At 43.7% G+C, this 13,398-nt stretch overlaps 1 protein-coding gene across 6 annotated transcripts in view; it reads left to right on the top strand.

Annotated features, from left to right (window-relative positions):
- The window catches only part of GOLGA4 (golgin A4), a 456,386-nt gene extending 443,258 nt beyond the window's left edge, over positions 1-13,128 (top strand). For 5 of the 6 annotated variants that reach the window (XM_029589809.1, XM_029589811.1, XM_029589808.1 and 2 more), the window contains 2 exons: positions 471-534; positions 12,350-13,128. In XM_029589809.1, the coding sequence (XP_029445669.1) occupies positions 471-500 (30 nt within the window). In that variant the 3' untranslated portion in view covers positions 501-534; positions 12,350-13,128. The remainder of the gene's footprint in view (positions 1-470; positions 535-12,349) is intronic. The other variant, XM_029589810.1, reaches the window with a different exon arrangement.
- Positions 13,129-13,398: the final 270 nt, after the last annotated feature.

Below are 13,398 nucleotides of genomic sequence, written 5' to 3'. Positions count from 1 at the left end.
AAATAAATAAAATAGTCTTCCCATCCACACCAACTATTCAGCTTTACAATTCCTACCACTCTTTCGGAGATCCCCTGTGCTTATCCCATGCTCCCAGTAAAAGAGCGATCATCTCCTGCAAGTTACCCTGCTCCTGATTCAAGAACATTCTGAGCCCTGCTAGCCTTGGTGTGTGTGGGTTATAATCAAGCCATATTTTCAGGAGAAATGAATGCATTATCTACTTCATATAGCTGAGAGATGTAAATCTTTAGCCATACTTTGCTAGTATGCGTTTACTTGGTACTGTTCCTTCACAGCTAAAGTTACACACAGGCCTCTTTGTTATATCTGCTGGTACTTCAGTTAGTCTCTTGGTCTGATTCCATGAGCCTCATGTCTATTTATTGATTGTAACTTCCATATTGCTTAACTCATATTACACTTTTTATAATTCCATCTACTAAGCTGTTTTCTTCCTGGCTTTGTAGTTTACCGCACCTCACAGTGGTGTCTTCTGAATAAACCATCAGTCTCTGCTTAGTTAGCATGTGGGTGAGTGAAGCTTAATGCACTATGTATTTATTGATGTGTAGATAAAATCTTTTGCATGAGATTAATCCTATGGTTTAAGCTTTCTTTAACATTTTGAGTCAAAAAAAGACATTTTGTCTTTTTTTGAGTTTTAAAGTCCAAAATGCGGCTTGTTCTCTTTCATAATGAGCATTTTGTACCATTTGAACAGCCTTTTTACTTCTTATATCCTCTTGCTGTGTTTTTATACATTATCAGGCTAATTGAAAAATATGTATAATGTATTTCTTTACTTGATCATTTTTCACAGTTTTGCCATTTTCTGCATGCTTAATCCATCTGCGTAAGTCTTGAATAAAAAGGAATCTGATGGAAGTGGGAAACATTTGACCTGGTTAAAAAAAAAAAAAAAAAAAAGTATTTCACCTTGATTTTCTTTATTCCTGTTGGGGAGGGAGGCGGAGTGTTATTTTGTCTCCTTGGCGTGAAAAGTGAAGTCACTTTGCCTGACGACAACCACAGGTCTTCCCTGACACAATCACCTCCTCCCGCCTACCCATAATTAACCCCCAGCTCTACCCCTACACCTGTCCCAAATTTCTTATTGAAAAGACTGGAGGGCGGGCCATCCAATCTTTTAGTTATGTCTGCTGCCCCCCCCCCCCCCCCCCCACCCTCTGCCCTCTTCCTTCTCCCTTGCTCCAGAGACGGATAGTTGTGGCCTCTCTGCATTACTTAGGGCGGGTTGGCTCCCGCACCTTTGCTTTCAGTAGTACAGGACCAGAATTTGTACTGAAAGCAGCTGGCCACCTTGGATCACTTGCTTGGTGTCAGTATGGGGTCTCTGCCTCATTCTGTGCAAGGTTGTGAGAATCCTGTGGACTGCAAGTTCCCCTGAAGGTCTGGACCAGAGATTTTTTCTGGCAGCCAAATCATTATTAGCCAATTATTAGCTAATCTATTATTAGAAATAGAAATTTCAGCAAATCACTAGTTTTCAGCCCAGCCAACATGAATGGTGCATTCTAGTATAGTGCATTGCTAGACTGCTAAAGCCAGTTTTTCAAACAAAACATACTGAAGGCTTGCAATTGGGGGATATGTTCTCTACGCTGAGTACATTTATGCCTTCAATGAAACCTTCAGCGTATCACAAACAGTGAAAGGCTATTGCTTAGCAGAATTTAATTAATAAAAGTTTAAACTGTTAGAAAATCATTCAGGGCACTCTGTTTATGTACAATGTTGCACAGAACCCGGTTTTGTTCATAAGCCTGTGCAAACTGAGGAGAGGCATTTCAAGGCTGGAGTCAGCATTTACGCACATAGTTGTTGATTTTAAAAACCATGGGCCTGATTTTCAAAATTATTTACAGGTGTAAAACTGGGTTTTACACATGTAAATGCACTTTACCCATACAAGAGGGCATTTGAAAATTGCTACCGTATATGCCATTGAATTGTCCATAGGATTTACCCATGTAAGTGCACTTTATACACGTAAATGGCTTTTAGAAATTGCTACATTTACACGTATATTCATTTGTGTACACGTGTAAGTTATGTTCTCTGAAAAGGAGGTGTAACTTTACATAAATGTGTGCATGTATTCAGCCAATTACCTGATTATTTTTATAGCAAACTTATGCACTTAAATTTGCTTGGTAAAGTCTGCATGTACAATGTGTACGCAGACTTTATCACTATGTGGGGTGCTACTAAATTACTTTCCCTACTTGCGTGTTAATATAGGCCATTTAATGTGGTATTTACTAAACAGCATGAAGCCATTAATAAATGTCACATTAAATGTAGTTTTACCTCAGGTAATGCTAGCCCTCCCTCCCCCTTGCTTGAATATCAAACCGTTCTTTTCCCCTGGAAGAAGAAAGCATCCCAACTCCACCCACTGTCAGAGCACCAAACAGACGCCCCTCACTTCACAAAGCTCCCTCTCTAAAGACCTCCTCCCACTCAATCTGAAGAGGTTCTTGGCTCTTCATGGCAGGAGCGATCCTCACTCACTCCTCTCCCAATGTGCAGGGTGGAACTGGGAGGTTCCCTATTCTCCAGGGGAGTTCTGCTCGCGTGCTGATGGGCTGCTCATTGCCCTTTATGGAAAGTGATGGGAAGGGGGTGGGAGATCTTGAGGTATAGTTAACTTTTGGTGTTAATGACCACATTCATGCATGATTTTCCTTTTAACGTGAGACGTGCTACTGTTAAATGATTAGCTTAGTAAACAGCTTATTTAAACGATTAGGGAAAAATTTGCCAAATGTTAAATTTTTTTTTTAAACCCTCATTAAACAACTTTAATGTGCATTAACACCATTTAATAAATAGGCCCCAAAGAGGATGAATACTCCAGCAGCCTTCTGTGACTGACAAGGCAGGATGCATATGCCTTAAAAGCTGCTCCCAAGGCTGCCACTAGGTGTAATTGACTCTTCCCTTCTGCCTGTGGGATGTCAGTAGAACTTCCATATCTGGCAAGCTAATCTAGGAATCAAGCCCAATAATTCTGTTAAGCAGTGCAGAGTAGGCTACTGGTCCAGTAGTTTATGCAAAATATAAAAAATCCTACATAGACAGTGGGGAAAAAAAGCAATTATATTCCTACAATTATTTAGTTTAAAATCATTTATGAATCGCTCTTCCTGCTCAAAGTGATGTACAATCTATATCATAATACACATCAGCTAAGATAAAATTAAGACATAACTATTTGGCATAGTTTCTTCCAACTACAAAGAATGAATGCATTGCAGACCATTATGTCAGCTTCTACATAATAACCCGGTAGTGAAGGGGAGGAAGAAGAGGGGAGCCAAGCTGCAAGAAATGATGTTGGATTTTAGTGTAATTTATCACCTGGGTTGGAGGGGAAGGGGAGTTCCATAATAAATATTATTCATTGTAAAACCAGAAATACCTTCATAAACGCCTAGAGAGACAAAACTATATTATGATGCTCTTCAGAAATATTTTTGGATTCTTGAGGTTCTGAAAATAACATAAGGTGACAGATTTCTTGAATTCTGACAACTGTGAAAAAAATTGAGGTCCATATTCAATTAGCCCAGATAGCAAAGTTAGCCGGATAAACTTATCCGGCTAACTTTGGAGGTATATTCAGTAGTGCAGTTGCACTAAAATATAGCCAGCTATCATAGTAACATAGTATTATCAGCAGAAAAAGACCAAATGGTCCATCTAGTCTGCCCAGCCAGCTTCCCATGGCAGCAACTGCCACTCCATGCAAGTTACCCCTATGCCTTATGTTAAGAATAGTATACTTACAAGCAAGACCAAGCAACTGTGAAATTCATATCAAAATTACTGCAACATTTTTATATGGTGAGTAGTTTTCCTAATAATTCAGACAATGCTGCTTTAATGTTCTTTGCTTTTGGACATGCCATAGAAGCGTTGTCCCCAATGTCAGCATATTAGTTCTTCAGACCATAAAAATTGGGGCCCAACATTGAGTGTTTGCAAATTCCAATACCCTTCCCCCCCCCCCCCCTGCCATAAAAGCGGAGAGTGATGTTGCAGTTGTGTCTAAAACATCAAAGCTAATTGGTTAAGGGTAGAAATTGCCTATGCCTTCTTGTTAAGGGTACTAACTGCCATTCCGTGCAGGTTATCTCTGTGCACCCTTTTCTTCATTGTCATCTTCAAGCCTTTAGGGATCCACAGTGTTTATCCCATGCCCTTTTGAAGTTGTTTACTGTTTTCATCCTTACAACCTCTTCTGCAAGGGCATTCCAGGTATCTATGCCATTTTCATGAAGAAATAGCTCATGATGTTGGTTGAGTCGCCCCCCTCGAGTTTCATTTCTTGACCTCTAGGTCTACCTTTTCCTTTTCAATGGAAAAGGTTCATAGTTCGTGCATCATTAAAACCTTTCAGGTATCTGAAGGTCTGTAGCATATCTCTCTGCACCTGTTTTTTCCCAGGGCATACATATTCAGATCCTTCAGCCACTCCTCGTAAGTCTTCTGATACAGATCCCAACCATTTTGGAAGCACTTCTCTGGACTGCCTCCATCCTCTCTATCCTTTTTGAAATACGGGCTTCAGTACTGAACACAGTACTCCAGATGAAGCCTCATCAAGGACTTGTACAAGGGCATCACTACCTCTTTTTTTCTTACTGGTTATTCCTCTGCTCTATGCATCCGAGCATTCTTCTGGCTTTAGATATTGCGTTGTCACATTGCCTCGCCACCTTCAGATCGACAGACACTATCACTCCAAGGTCCATCACATACAGTTCTTTTGGATTATCGCACCCCAGAAGCAAGACTCTGCACTTCTTGGCATTGAATCCCAGCTGCTAAATCCTCGACCAGTCTTCAAGTTTTCTCCCAAGACAAGCAGGATGGTAGTCCTCACATATGGGTGACATCATCAGACGGAACCCTGTCACGGAATACTTTTGTCAAAGTTTCTAGAACTTTAACTGGCACACTGAGCATGCCCAGAATGCCTTAATCTCTGTGGCCACAGGGGTCTCCCTTTAGTCTCTTTTTTTCTGCGCTGCAGTTTGCCTCGCAGGTTAGGATTTCTCTCACCTTTTTTCCTCAGGGAAAAACTTGAAGTTTACTTCATTAAAAGTTCTCCGCTTGGTGAGTACTTTTCCCGTGTCTCCAGTCGGTTCCCGCCACTTAACCATTCGGTTCCCGCAGGTTACCGAGCATTTCGCACGCTTTTTGTCGGCATGGCGACCGGGTTCAGAAAGTGCACAGTGTGTCCACAAACAATGTCGATCACGGACCCTCACACTGTTAATTCCATCGACTTCTGCCCAGTCATCACCGGCGAGTAAAGGTCCTTCCATTGACAAACCTTGCTGGGTACAGCAGGGAAGTGGTAACGCCATCCAGGACATCGGTAGCGTCATCCTCTGTGCCGGGGAAATACCGGACTGAGCACTGAGGGAAGCATCGCCACCGGCGATTCCACTCCCGGTGTCGGCACTGACATCGAAGCAGCATCGATGGCCATCGAGCTGCCTTCGAAGAGGGTATTGGGAGAGGAGCCCCCATCCTCCTCTGCACCCGAGACCCCGAGGCGTTCCCCAACGACATCTGTGCCGGGTACTGAGCCTCCACAAATTCCTGTGGAAAGGCCAGTAACACCTAGCCTGCCTCCCCCTCTAGCTGCGCTATCCATATCAGCTTTCAAGGAGGAACTGGACATCCTTGTCCGCCAGGCAGTCCTCGATGCCTTCTGAAACCTGCAACCATCATCAATGCCAGCCCCCATACCGGCACCGACCCCAGAGCCATCGATGTTTGCCTCGTTGCTGGACTGACTCGATACCCTCATTGGTGCTTTCCCAACTCAGCCCATTCCATCGGCACAGAGTCGGCCATCGAGACCTCCGCAGCTCCCGATACCTATTCTGGGCTCTCGGGACCTAAACGTTTACCATTCCCCTCGATGCCATCGATTCCATCGAAGTCTCCGTCAATGCCAGTACACCCTCCATTGATGCCCACGCACCCTGGAATGTTAGACATTCTCCCTCCTTCAGGAACTCCCTATGATCCATGGGAGGATGTGGACACGGATACCTCTACATCAGAGGACTTGCTCTCAGAGCCTTCTCCTCCTGAGGACCTTTCCTTCTCCAACTTTATCAAGGAAATGTCTGAAATCATCCCATTCAACTTAATGACTGAAGAGGACACCTATCATAAGACCTTGGAGGTTCTGCAATTTGTTGATGCCCCCAAGGAAATTATGGCCATTCCAGTGCATGAAGTCCTTTTGGATCTCCTACACTGCCTATGGGAGCATCCTGGCACTGTTCCACCAGTCAACAGGAAAACAGATGCATCATACCTTGTACAACATGCCCCAGGCTTTCAGAAACTACAACTACCTCATCAATCTGTTGTGGTGGAATCCGCACAGAAGAAAGCTGAAAGATGACGACCACATTCCTCAGCTCCCCCTGGTAAAGACCAAAATTTCCTAGATGGACTGGGTCGAAAAATCTTCCAAGGCTCCATGTTGGTATCCCGTATAGCCGCCTACCAACTGTATATCCCCAGAACCAAAGAAACCTGTAGAAGCAAGTCCAAGATTTTGTGGACTCCTTGCCTCAACAGCAGCAAAAAAGCCTGACTGCCATAATCCACAAAGGGTTTGAAGCAGGGAAGCATGAGGTAAGAGCGGCATATGACTCCTTCGAGACTGCTTCTCGGTTGTCAGCAACAAGAATCAGTGCTAGAAGATGGACCTGGCTGAAAGCTTCCGATCTAAGACCTGAGGTCCAAGACAAGCTTGCTGATCTCCCATGCACTGGAGACAATCTCTTCGGAGATAAGATACAGGATGTAGTGGCTCAGTTGGACCACCACGAGACCCTACATCAATTGTCTACAGTCACTAGGGACGCTCCCTCCTCATCCCGCAAAAGCATGAGAAGGGACCATTCTACTGGTCACACAAATACTATCCTCCTGCATCTAGAGCAAGACCAGTCAGAGCCCCTCAAAGGGGACATGCACACCAGCCAAAAGCACCCAGAGCACAACCAGCCCCACAAGCTGGTCCAGCCTCCGGATTTTGATGCATTTCCAGAGAACAGCGGCCACTCCTCACTGAACCCAAACCCAGAAATACCCATAGGAGGCCGATTGTGCCACTTCCAACTCATAACAACAGATCAATGGGTGATATCCATCATAGCCCAGGGATACCGTTTAAACTTCCTTACAGTACCCCCGGACTCTCCACCCAATCCACTGTGGGCCCGAAAAGACCACACATTGCTTCTAGAGTCCGAACATTCCACCCTTCTGCGAACAAAGGCTGTAGAAGCCGTCCCCCGGACATAGAGGAGCAGGGGGTTCTACTCACACTATTTTCTGATTCCAAAAAAAATCGGGCAGTCTCTGCCCCATCCTAGACCTCACAATCTCAACAGATTTCTTCAAAAAGAAAAATTCAGGATGGTGTCTCTTGGCACCATGCTTCCCCTACTACAACAAGGAGATTGGCTCTGTTCTTTGGATTTTCAGGATGCCTGTGCACATATCACCATATTCCCACATCACCGCAAATACCTGCATTTCATAGTGGGTCACAAACACTTTCAATACCGAGTTCTGCCATTCGGACTGGCCTCAGCATCTCGGATGTTTACAAAATGCCTAGCAGTGGCTGCTGCCCATCTACGCAGAAGCACTGTCCATGTGTTTCCTTACCTGGACGACTGGCTAATAAAGAGTCGATCCAAGCAAGGAGCTCTCAACCATCTAAAGCTCACTACGAATCTTCTACACTCGCTAGGATTTCTGATCAATTATCAGAAATCCTACTTGACTCCATCTCACCTCCTTACTTTCATTGGAGCAGATTTGTCACCATAGTCGCAAAGGCTTTCCTGCCCAATGACCGCTCAGACATACTCTCCAAACTGGCTACATCTCTGCGCACATACAAAACAGCCTCAGCCCATCAATTCCTCACGTTGCTGGGCCACATGGCTTCCATGGTCCACGTCACTCCTATGGCCAGGCTATCCATGAGAATAACTCAATGGACTTTGAAAGCTCAGTGGGCTCCAAGCCACTCAACCTCTTTCATCCCTAATGCATGTAACCGACCAGCTGCATCTGTCACTTCTCTGGTGGACAAACAGAGCCAACTTGAAGACAGGTCCCTTCTCACTTCCAGCAACCAGTTCCTCAAGTGACCTTAACCACGGGCACATCCAACTTGGGTTGGGGAGCTCATGTGAACAACCTTCAAACTCAAGGTACTTGGACACAACTTGAAGCAAAGTTTCAAATCAACTTCCTAGAACTTTGAGCCATACATTATGCTCTATATGCATTCAAGGACTGCCTTTCACACAAGACTGTTCTCATGCAGACAGACAACACAGTTGCAATGTGGTACTTGAACAAACAGGGAGGCACAGGCTCTTATCTGCTCTGCCAGGAAGCTGCGCAGATCTGGGCCCGGGCCCGGGCCCTTGCACATTCCATGCATCTCCGGGCCACTTATCTGGCAGGCATACAGAGCATAGTAGCAGATTGCTTCAGTCAATGTTTCCATCCCCACAAGTGGTCTCTGGATCCCTGTGTAGCGAGCAAAATCTTCCAATGCTGGGGTCAACCAATCATTGACCTCTTTGCATCCGAACGGAATCACAAAATGGACAGATTCTGCTCCCTGCACATGCAACAAAACACGTTAGCCATGGATGCCTTTGCTCACCCCTGGATCACAGGCCTCCTATACGCGTATACTTCAATACCACTAATAGCCAAAACTCTCATGAAGCTACAACAGGACAGGGGATCATTGATACTCATAGCCCCGTACTGTCCTCGACAAGTATAGTTTCCCATGCTTCTCGATCTCTCTATCCGAGAACCCATTCGCCTGGGCACAACGCCCAATCTCATAACTCAAAACTACGGCATATTACTCCACCCGAACCTTCAGACCCTATCCCTCACAGCTTGGATGTTGAAAGCTTGATCCTACAACTGCTCAATCTTTCAACTAAGGTTTCTCAAGTGCTTGTAGCTTCAAGAAAGCCTTCCACACGGAAATCTTATCTTTCTAAATGGAATAGATTTACCATGTGGTGCACGCAAAAAAGTATCGACCCCTTTTCCTGCCCCACTCCATCTCTATTAGACTATCTCTGGCACCTTTCAGACTCTGATCTCCAGACTTCCTTGGTACGGGTACATCTCAGTGCCATCTCGGTGTACCACAAGAGAGTACAGGATGCAACTCCTTGTGAATTGGTTTATGAGGGGCCTACTACAACTTAAGCGCCTTCTATGGCAATCAGTTACCGAATGGGACCTAAACATAGTACTTGCAAGACTAATGCGTTCCCCGTTTGAGCCTTTGCAGTCCTGTGATGTTAAATTTCTTACATGGAAAGTTCTTTTCCTAGTAGCCATTACATCTGCTCGAAGGGTCAGTGAGTTACAAGCACTTGTCACATACTCACCCTATACAAGGTTCCTCCATGACCTAGTGGTCCTCCGTACTAACCCTAAATTCCTTCCCAAGGTGGTAACCGACTTTCACCTGAATCAGTCTATAATCTTGCCCACCTTTTTCCCAAGGCCTCATCCTCACCAGGGCGAGAGAGGTTTACACACCTTGGACTGTAAACATGCACTTGCATTTTACCTAGACCGCACTGCAGTCCATAGGAAATCCACCCAACTCTTTGTTTCTTTCGATAAAAACAAACCAGGAGTTGCAGTGGGCAAACAAACTCTCTCCAACTGGCTAGTAGACTGTATCGAATTCTGCTATGAGAAAGCCGGCCTTCCCCTTCAGGGACGAGTGAAGGCGCACTCAGTAAGAGCCATGGCAACTTCAGTAGCACACTATCTTTCAGTACCGATTGCTGAGATCTGTAAAGCTGCAACATGGAGCTCTATCCACACATTTGCAGCACATTACTGCCTGGACAAGGAAGGACGTCAAGACTGCCTTTAGCCAATCCGACTTGAAGAACTTATTTCCAGTATAATCCCAACTCCTTCCACGTCCACCTGCTGTGATTTTCAGGCTGCCTCATTTTTACCAACAGTACATCAGTTGTTGTGCCTGTTGCACAAGTTGTACGCTGTTGGTCCAAATAAATATGAGTCATCCTGTAGCTTACTAATCACCCATATGTGAGGACTACCATCCTGCTTGTCCTGGGAGAAAGCAGAGTTGCTTACCTGTAACAGGTGTTCTCCCAGGACAGCAGGATGGTAGTCCTCACGAAACCCACCCGCCACCCCGCGGAGATGGGTCCGAAACCGTTTTATTGTTTTATTTTTTCACTTGCACCTTTTGCTACAAACGAGACTGAAGGGAGACCCCTGAGGCCACAGGGATTATGGCATGCTGGGCAAGCTCAGTGTGCTAGTCAAAGTTATAGAAACTTTGACAAAAGTATTCCGTGACAGAGCTCAGTCTGATGACGTCACCTATATGTGATGACGTCACCTATATGTGATGACTACATCCTGCTGTCCTGGGAGAACACCTGTTACAGGTAAGCAACTCTGCTTTCTTAAATCACTTTTAATTTTCTCTACTCCTTCAGACGTGTCCACTGTGTTGTAGATCTTAGTATCATCTGCAAAGAGACAAATTTTACCTTCTATCCCTTCTGCAATGTCACTCTCAAAGATATTGAACAGAATCTGTCCCAAAACAGATTCCTGTGGCACTTCGCTTAACACTGTTCTTTCTTTAGAGTCAGTGAACCAGTTTGCAATCCATGCCACTACCTTGGCACCCACTCCCAAGCTTCTCATTTTGTTCACTAATCTCCTATGTAGACCATATCAAAAGCTTTGCTGAAATCCAAGTAAATCACACCTAGTGCTCTACCTTGATCTAATTCTCTAGTCACCAAATCAAAAAAATGAATTAGATTTGTCTGACAGGACCTTCCCCTGATGAATTCATGCTGTCTCTGATCCAGCATCATACTGGTTTGTAGATAGTTCATTACCCTTTCCTTCAGCAGAGTCTCCATTAATTTTCCCACTACCATCGTGAGACTAACCGCCTGTAGTTTCCAGCCTCCTCTCTATATCCATTCTTGTGAAGTGGGACAACCACTGATCTTCTCCAATCTCGTGGCACTACAACCGTTTCCAGGAACCTATTGAACAGGTCTTTCAGCGCACTGGCCACCACATCTCTGAGCTCCCTCAGTATCCTGGGATTACCTCATCTGGCCACATAGACTTGTCCCCTTACAGCTTTCCTAGCTCTTCCTATACATTCTCTTCTGTAAACAGAGTTTCGTCTACTCTACCCCCATTTACGTTCTTGTCCTTCTCCAGAGTCGTCTTTAATGAACACCAAACTGAAATATTTGTTTAATATTTCCTCCATATACCACTATCTTAAGTTAGCCAGCTAGAATGTAGATGATTAACATCAGGCAGGTCTATGGACCAACCAAACTTAGCTGGTTAAGTTTTCCAGCTATCTGAATATCGCCTTTAGCTGAATAATTTATCTGGCTATCTCAATTCCTCCTAGTTATGCCCCAATTATGCCCCTGGCCCTAACTTAGCTGGCTAGAATTTAGCCGGATAAGTGCCTAAAACTTAATTTGCCCTGCTAACTTCTGACTTAGCTGACTAAACGCTTTTGAATATGGACTTCAATGAGTGCTCAGAACACAGGTACCAATTTCAAGTGAACTGATGGCAAGGGATGGTGCTTCTTTGCAAAGTAGTTATCAGGGTATTGTGTCCTGTTATAATATGTTACTGCAAGGCCGAGGTGCACTTCCTTCTGAGTAGTGAGGCAGAGAAAAGGGGACTTAGAATCAACTGAGGGCAACTAGGAGATGTGAGAGCAGCTGTCCTCGATTGGAAAGCACTATATAGGAGAGCTGCCCATAACTGGAGTGCTTTTAATATTCAGACTGCGTTATGGGTATCATTTTTCTGACAGGCCTTGCAGGCAGGAAAGGCAATTAAAAGCATCATTGCTCTTTGCTCACAAGGGCAGGGGCTGGGATTGGAGGTGTAACTTTCCCTCCATGGTCTGTGCCTTTATTTAAAATGGTTTCAGTGTTGGATTTCTGTTGGTCAACTCTTGAAATTGCTGTACGGTGCACAGTAGCTAAATGAGCTATTCATTTTTTGTTCTTTTAAAGCTTTTTTTTTTTTTTTTTTTGCCTTTCTGAGCTTCAATATAATATGGTTTAAAATGAATTTAGTTAGGAGTAAGTGTATTAATAAAAATATTAATTTTTAGCACTGAAACTCAACCATATCCCTGATTGATGTTTCTTGTTTTATTTTTATATTTCAGTCTTGGTTTCGACCTTCATCTTGAGGAATGCTTTTGTTTTTTGTTTTTTTTAACACTGACAATTTTATGATAATGCTGCTTAGAACACATCTGAGTCCTTGGTCGTCTTTCAAGAAGGGGCACTAGAGGAAGACAGCCTGTCATTCAGGATCCCAGCAGTAACCAGGAGGCTTGAAAAATGCCTCGGGCTGTGAATACAGGGAAAACTGCCTTTAAACATGAGGATGTTGCTGCAATTTCAGGCCACTTAATGACAAAATTGCTTTAGTGTTTCTGTTTTGTTTCCCCTTTTTTACCTGTACTCTTCCCATAGGACTTCACCGAGTACTTTGTTTTAAAGGGTTATATTTTTGAAATACAGTAAAAGAAAAAATAAGACCTTGAGGCTTCGAAGACTGATTGGGTAATTTTTGTTCAGTTTAATAAATTGTGCAATAATTTTGTTGGGTGACAATTTAGTAGATGATTTCTTTTGTGAATTAGAAGATATTTTTTGTTTAATTTAATAGATTAGTTGCTTTTCCCTTCCCCAACCCATCCATTTATATTTGATTGTTAGCTACAGGCCTATTCTATAAGCTTTTGCTTACAATGAAAATCCAAATTGCAGTACCTCATCTGTTACTCTTAGCTTTTGTACTTATATTTTCCAGAGATTAAATACACTACTGTAAATTGTAAATAGTTAATACATACCTGTATCATAAGCTGATCTATGACTGTTGAAATGTTGATCTGGGTGGAACAGAGATAAATAAAGTTTTATTTCCTATACAACATTTGGATTTAGCTTGCTTCTTTATATTTTTATTTTTTTTATTGTTTTTTGCGTTTTCTGTTTTTTTTCCCCCAAACTATACAAAAGCATTTAGTTTTTGGAAATTATTTTGCTGTCTTCAGACAGCAAAATAGGATCCCTGTTTCCAATGGCACCAACACCCTACTGTTGGTGGTAGCTGCGGCAGCTCAGTCGCTTCTGCAGTTTCATATGAAACTCTAATACCCCAGGTTCCACAAAAACCCGGGGGGTGGGGTGTAGGAAATCTGAG

This window comes from Rhinatrema bivittatum, chromosome 2 (assembly GCF_901001135.1).
Source record: "Rhinatrema bivittatum chromosome 2, aRhiBiv1.1, whole genome shotgun sequence".
Classification (NCBI taxonomy): Eukaryota; Metazoa; Chordata; class Amphibia; order Gymnophiona; family Rhinatrematidae; genus Rhinatrema; species Rhinatrema bivittatum.
Note: the sequence above shows the minus strand (reverse complement) of the source record. Positions and strands in the feature narration are given on the sequence as shown.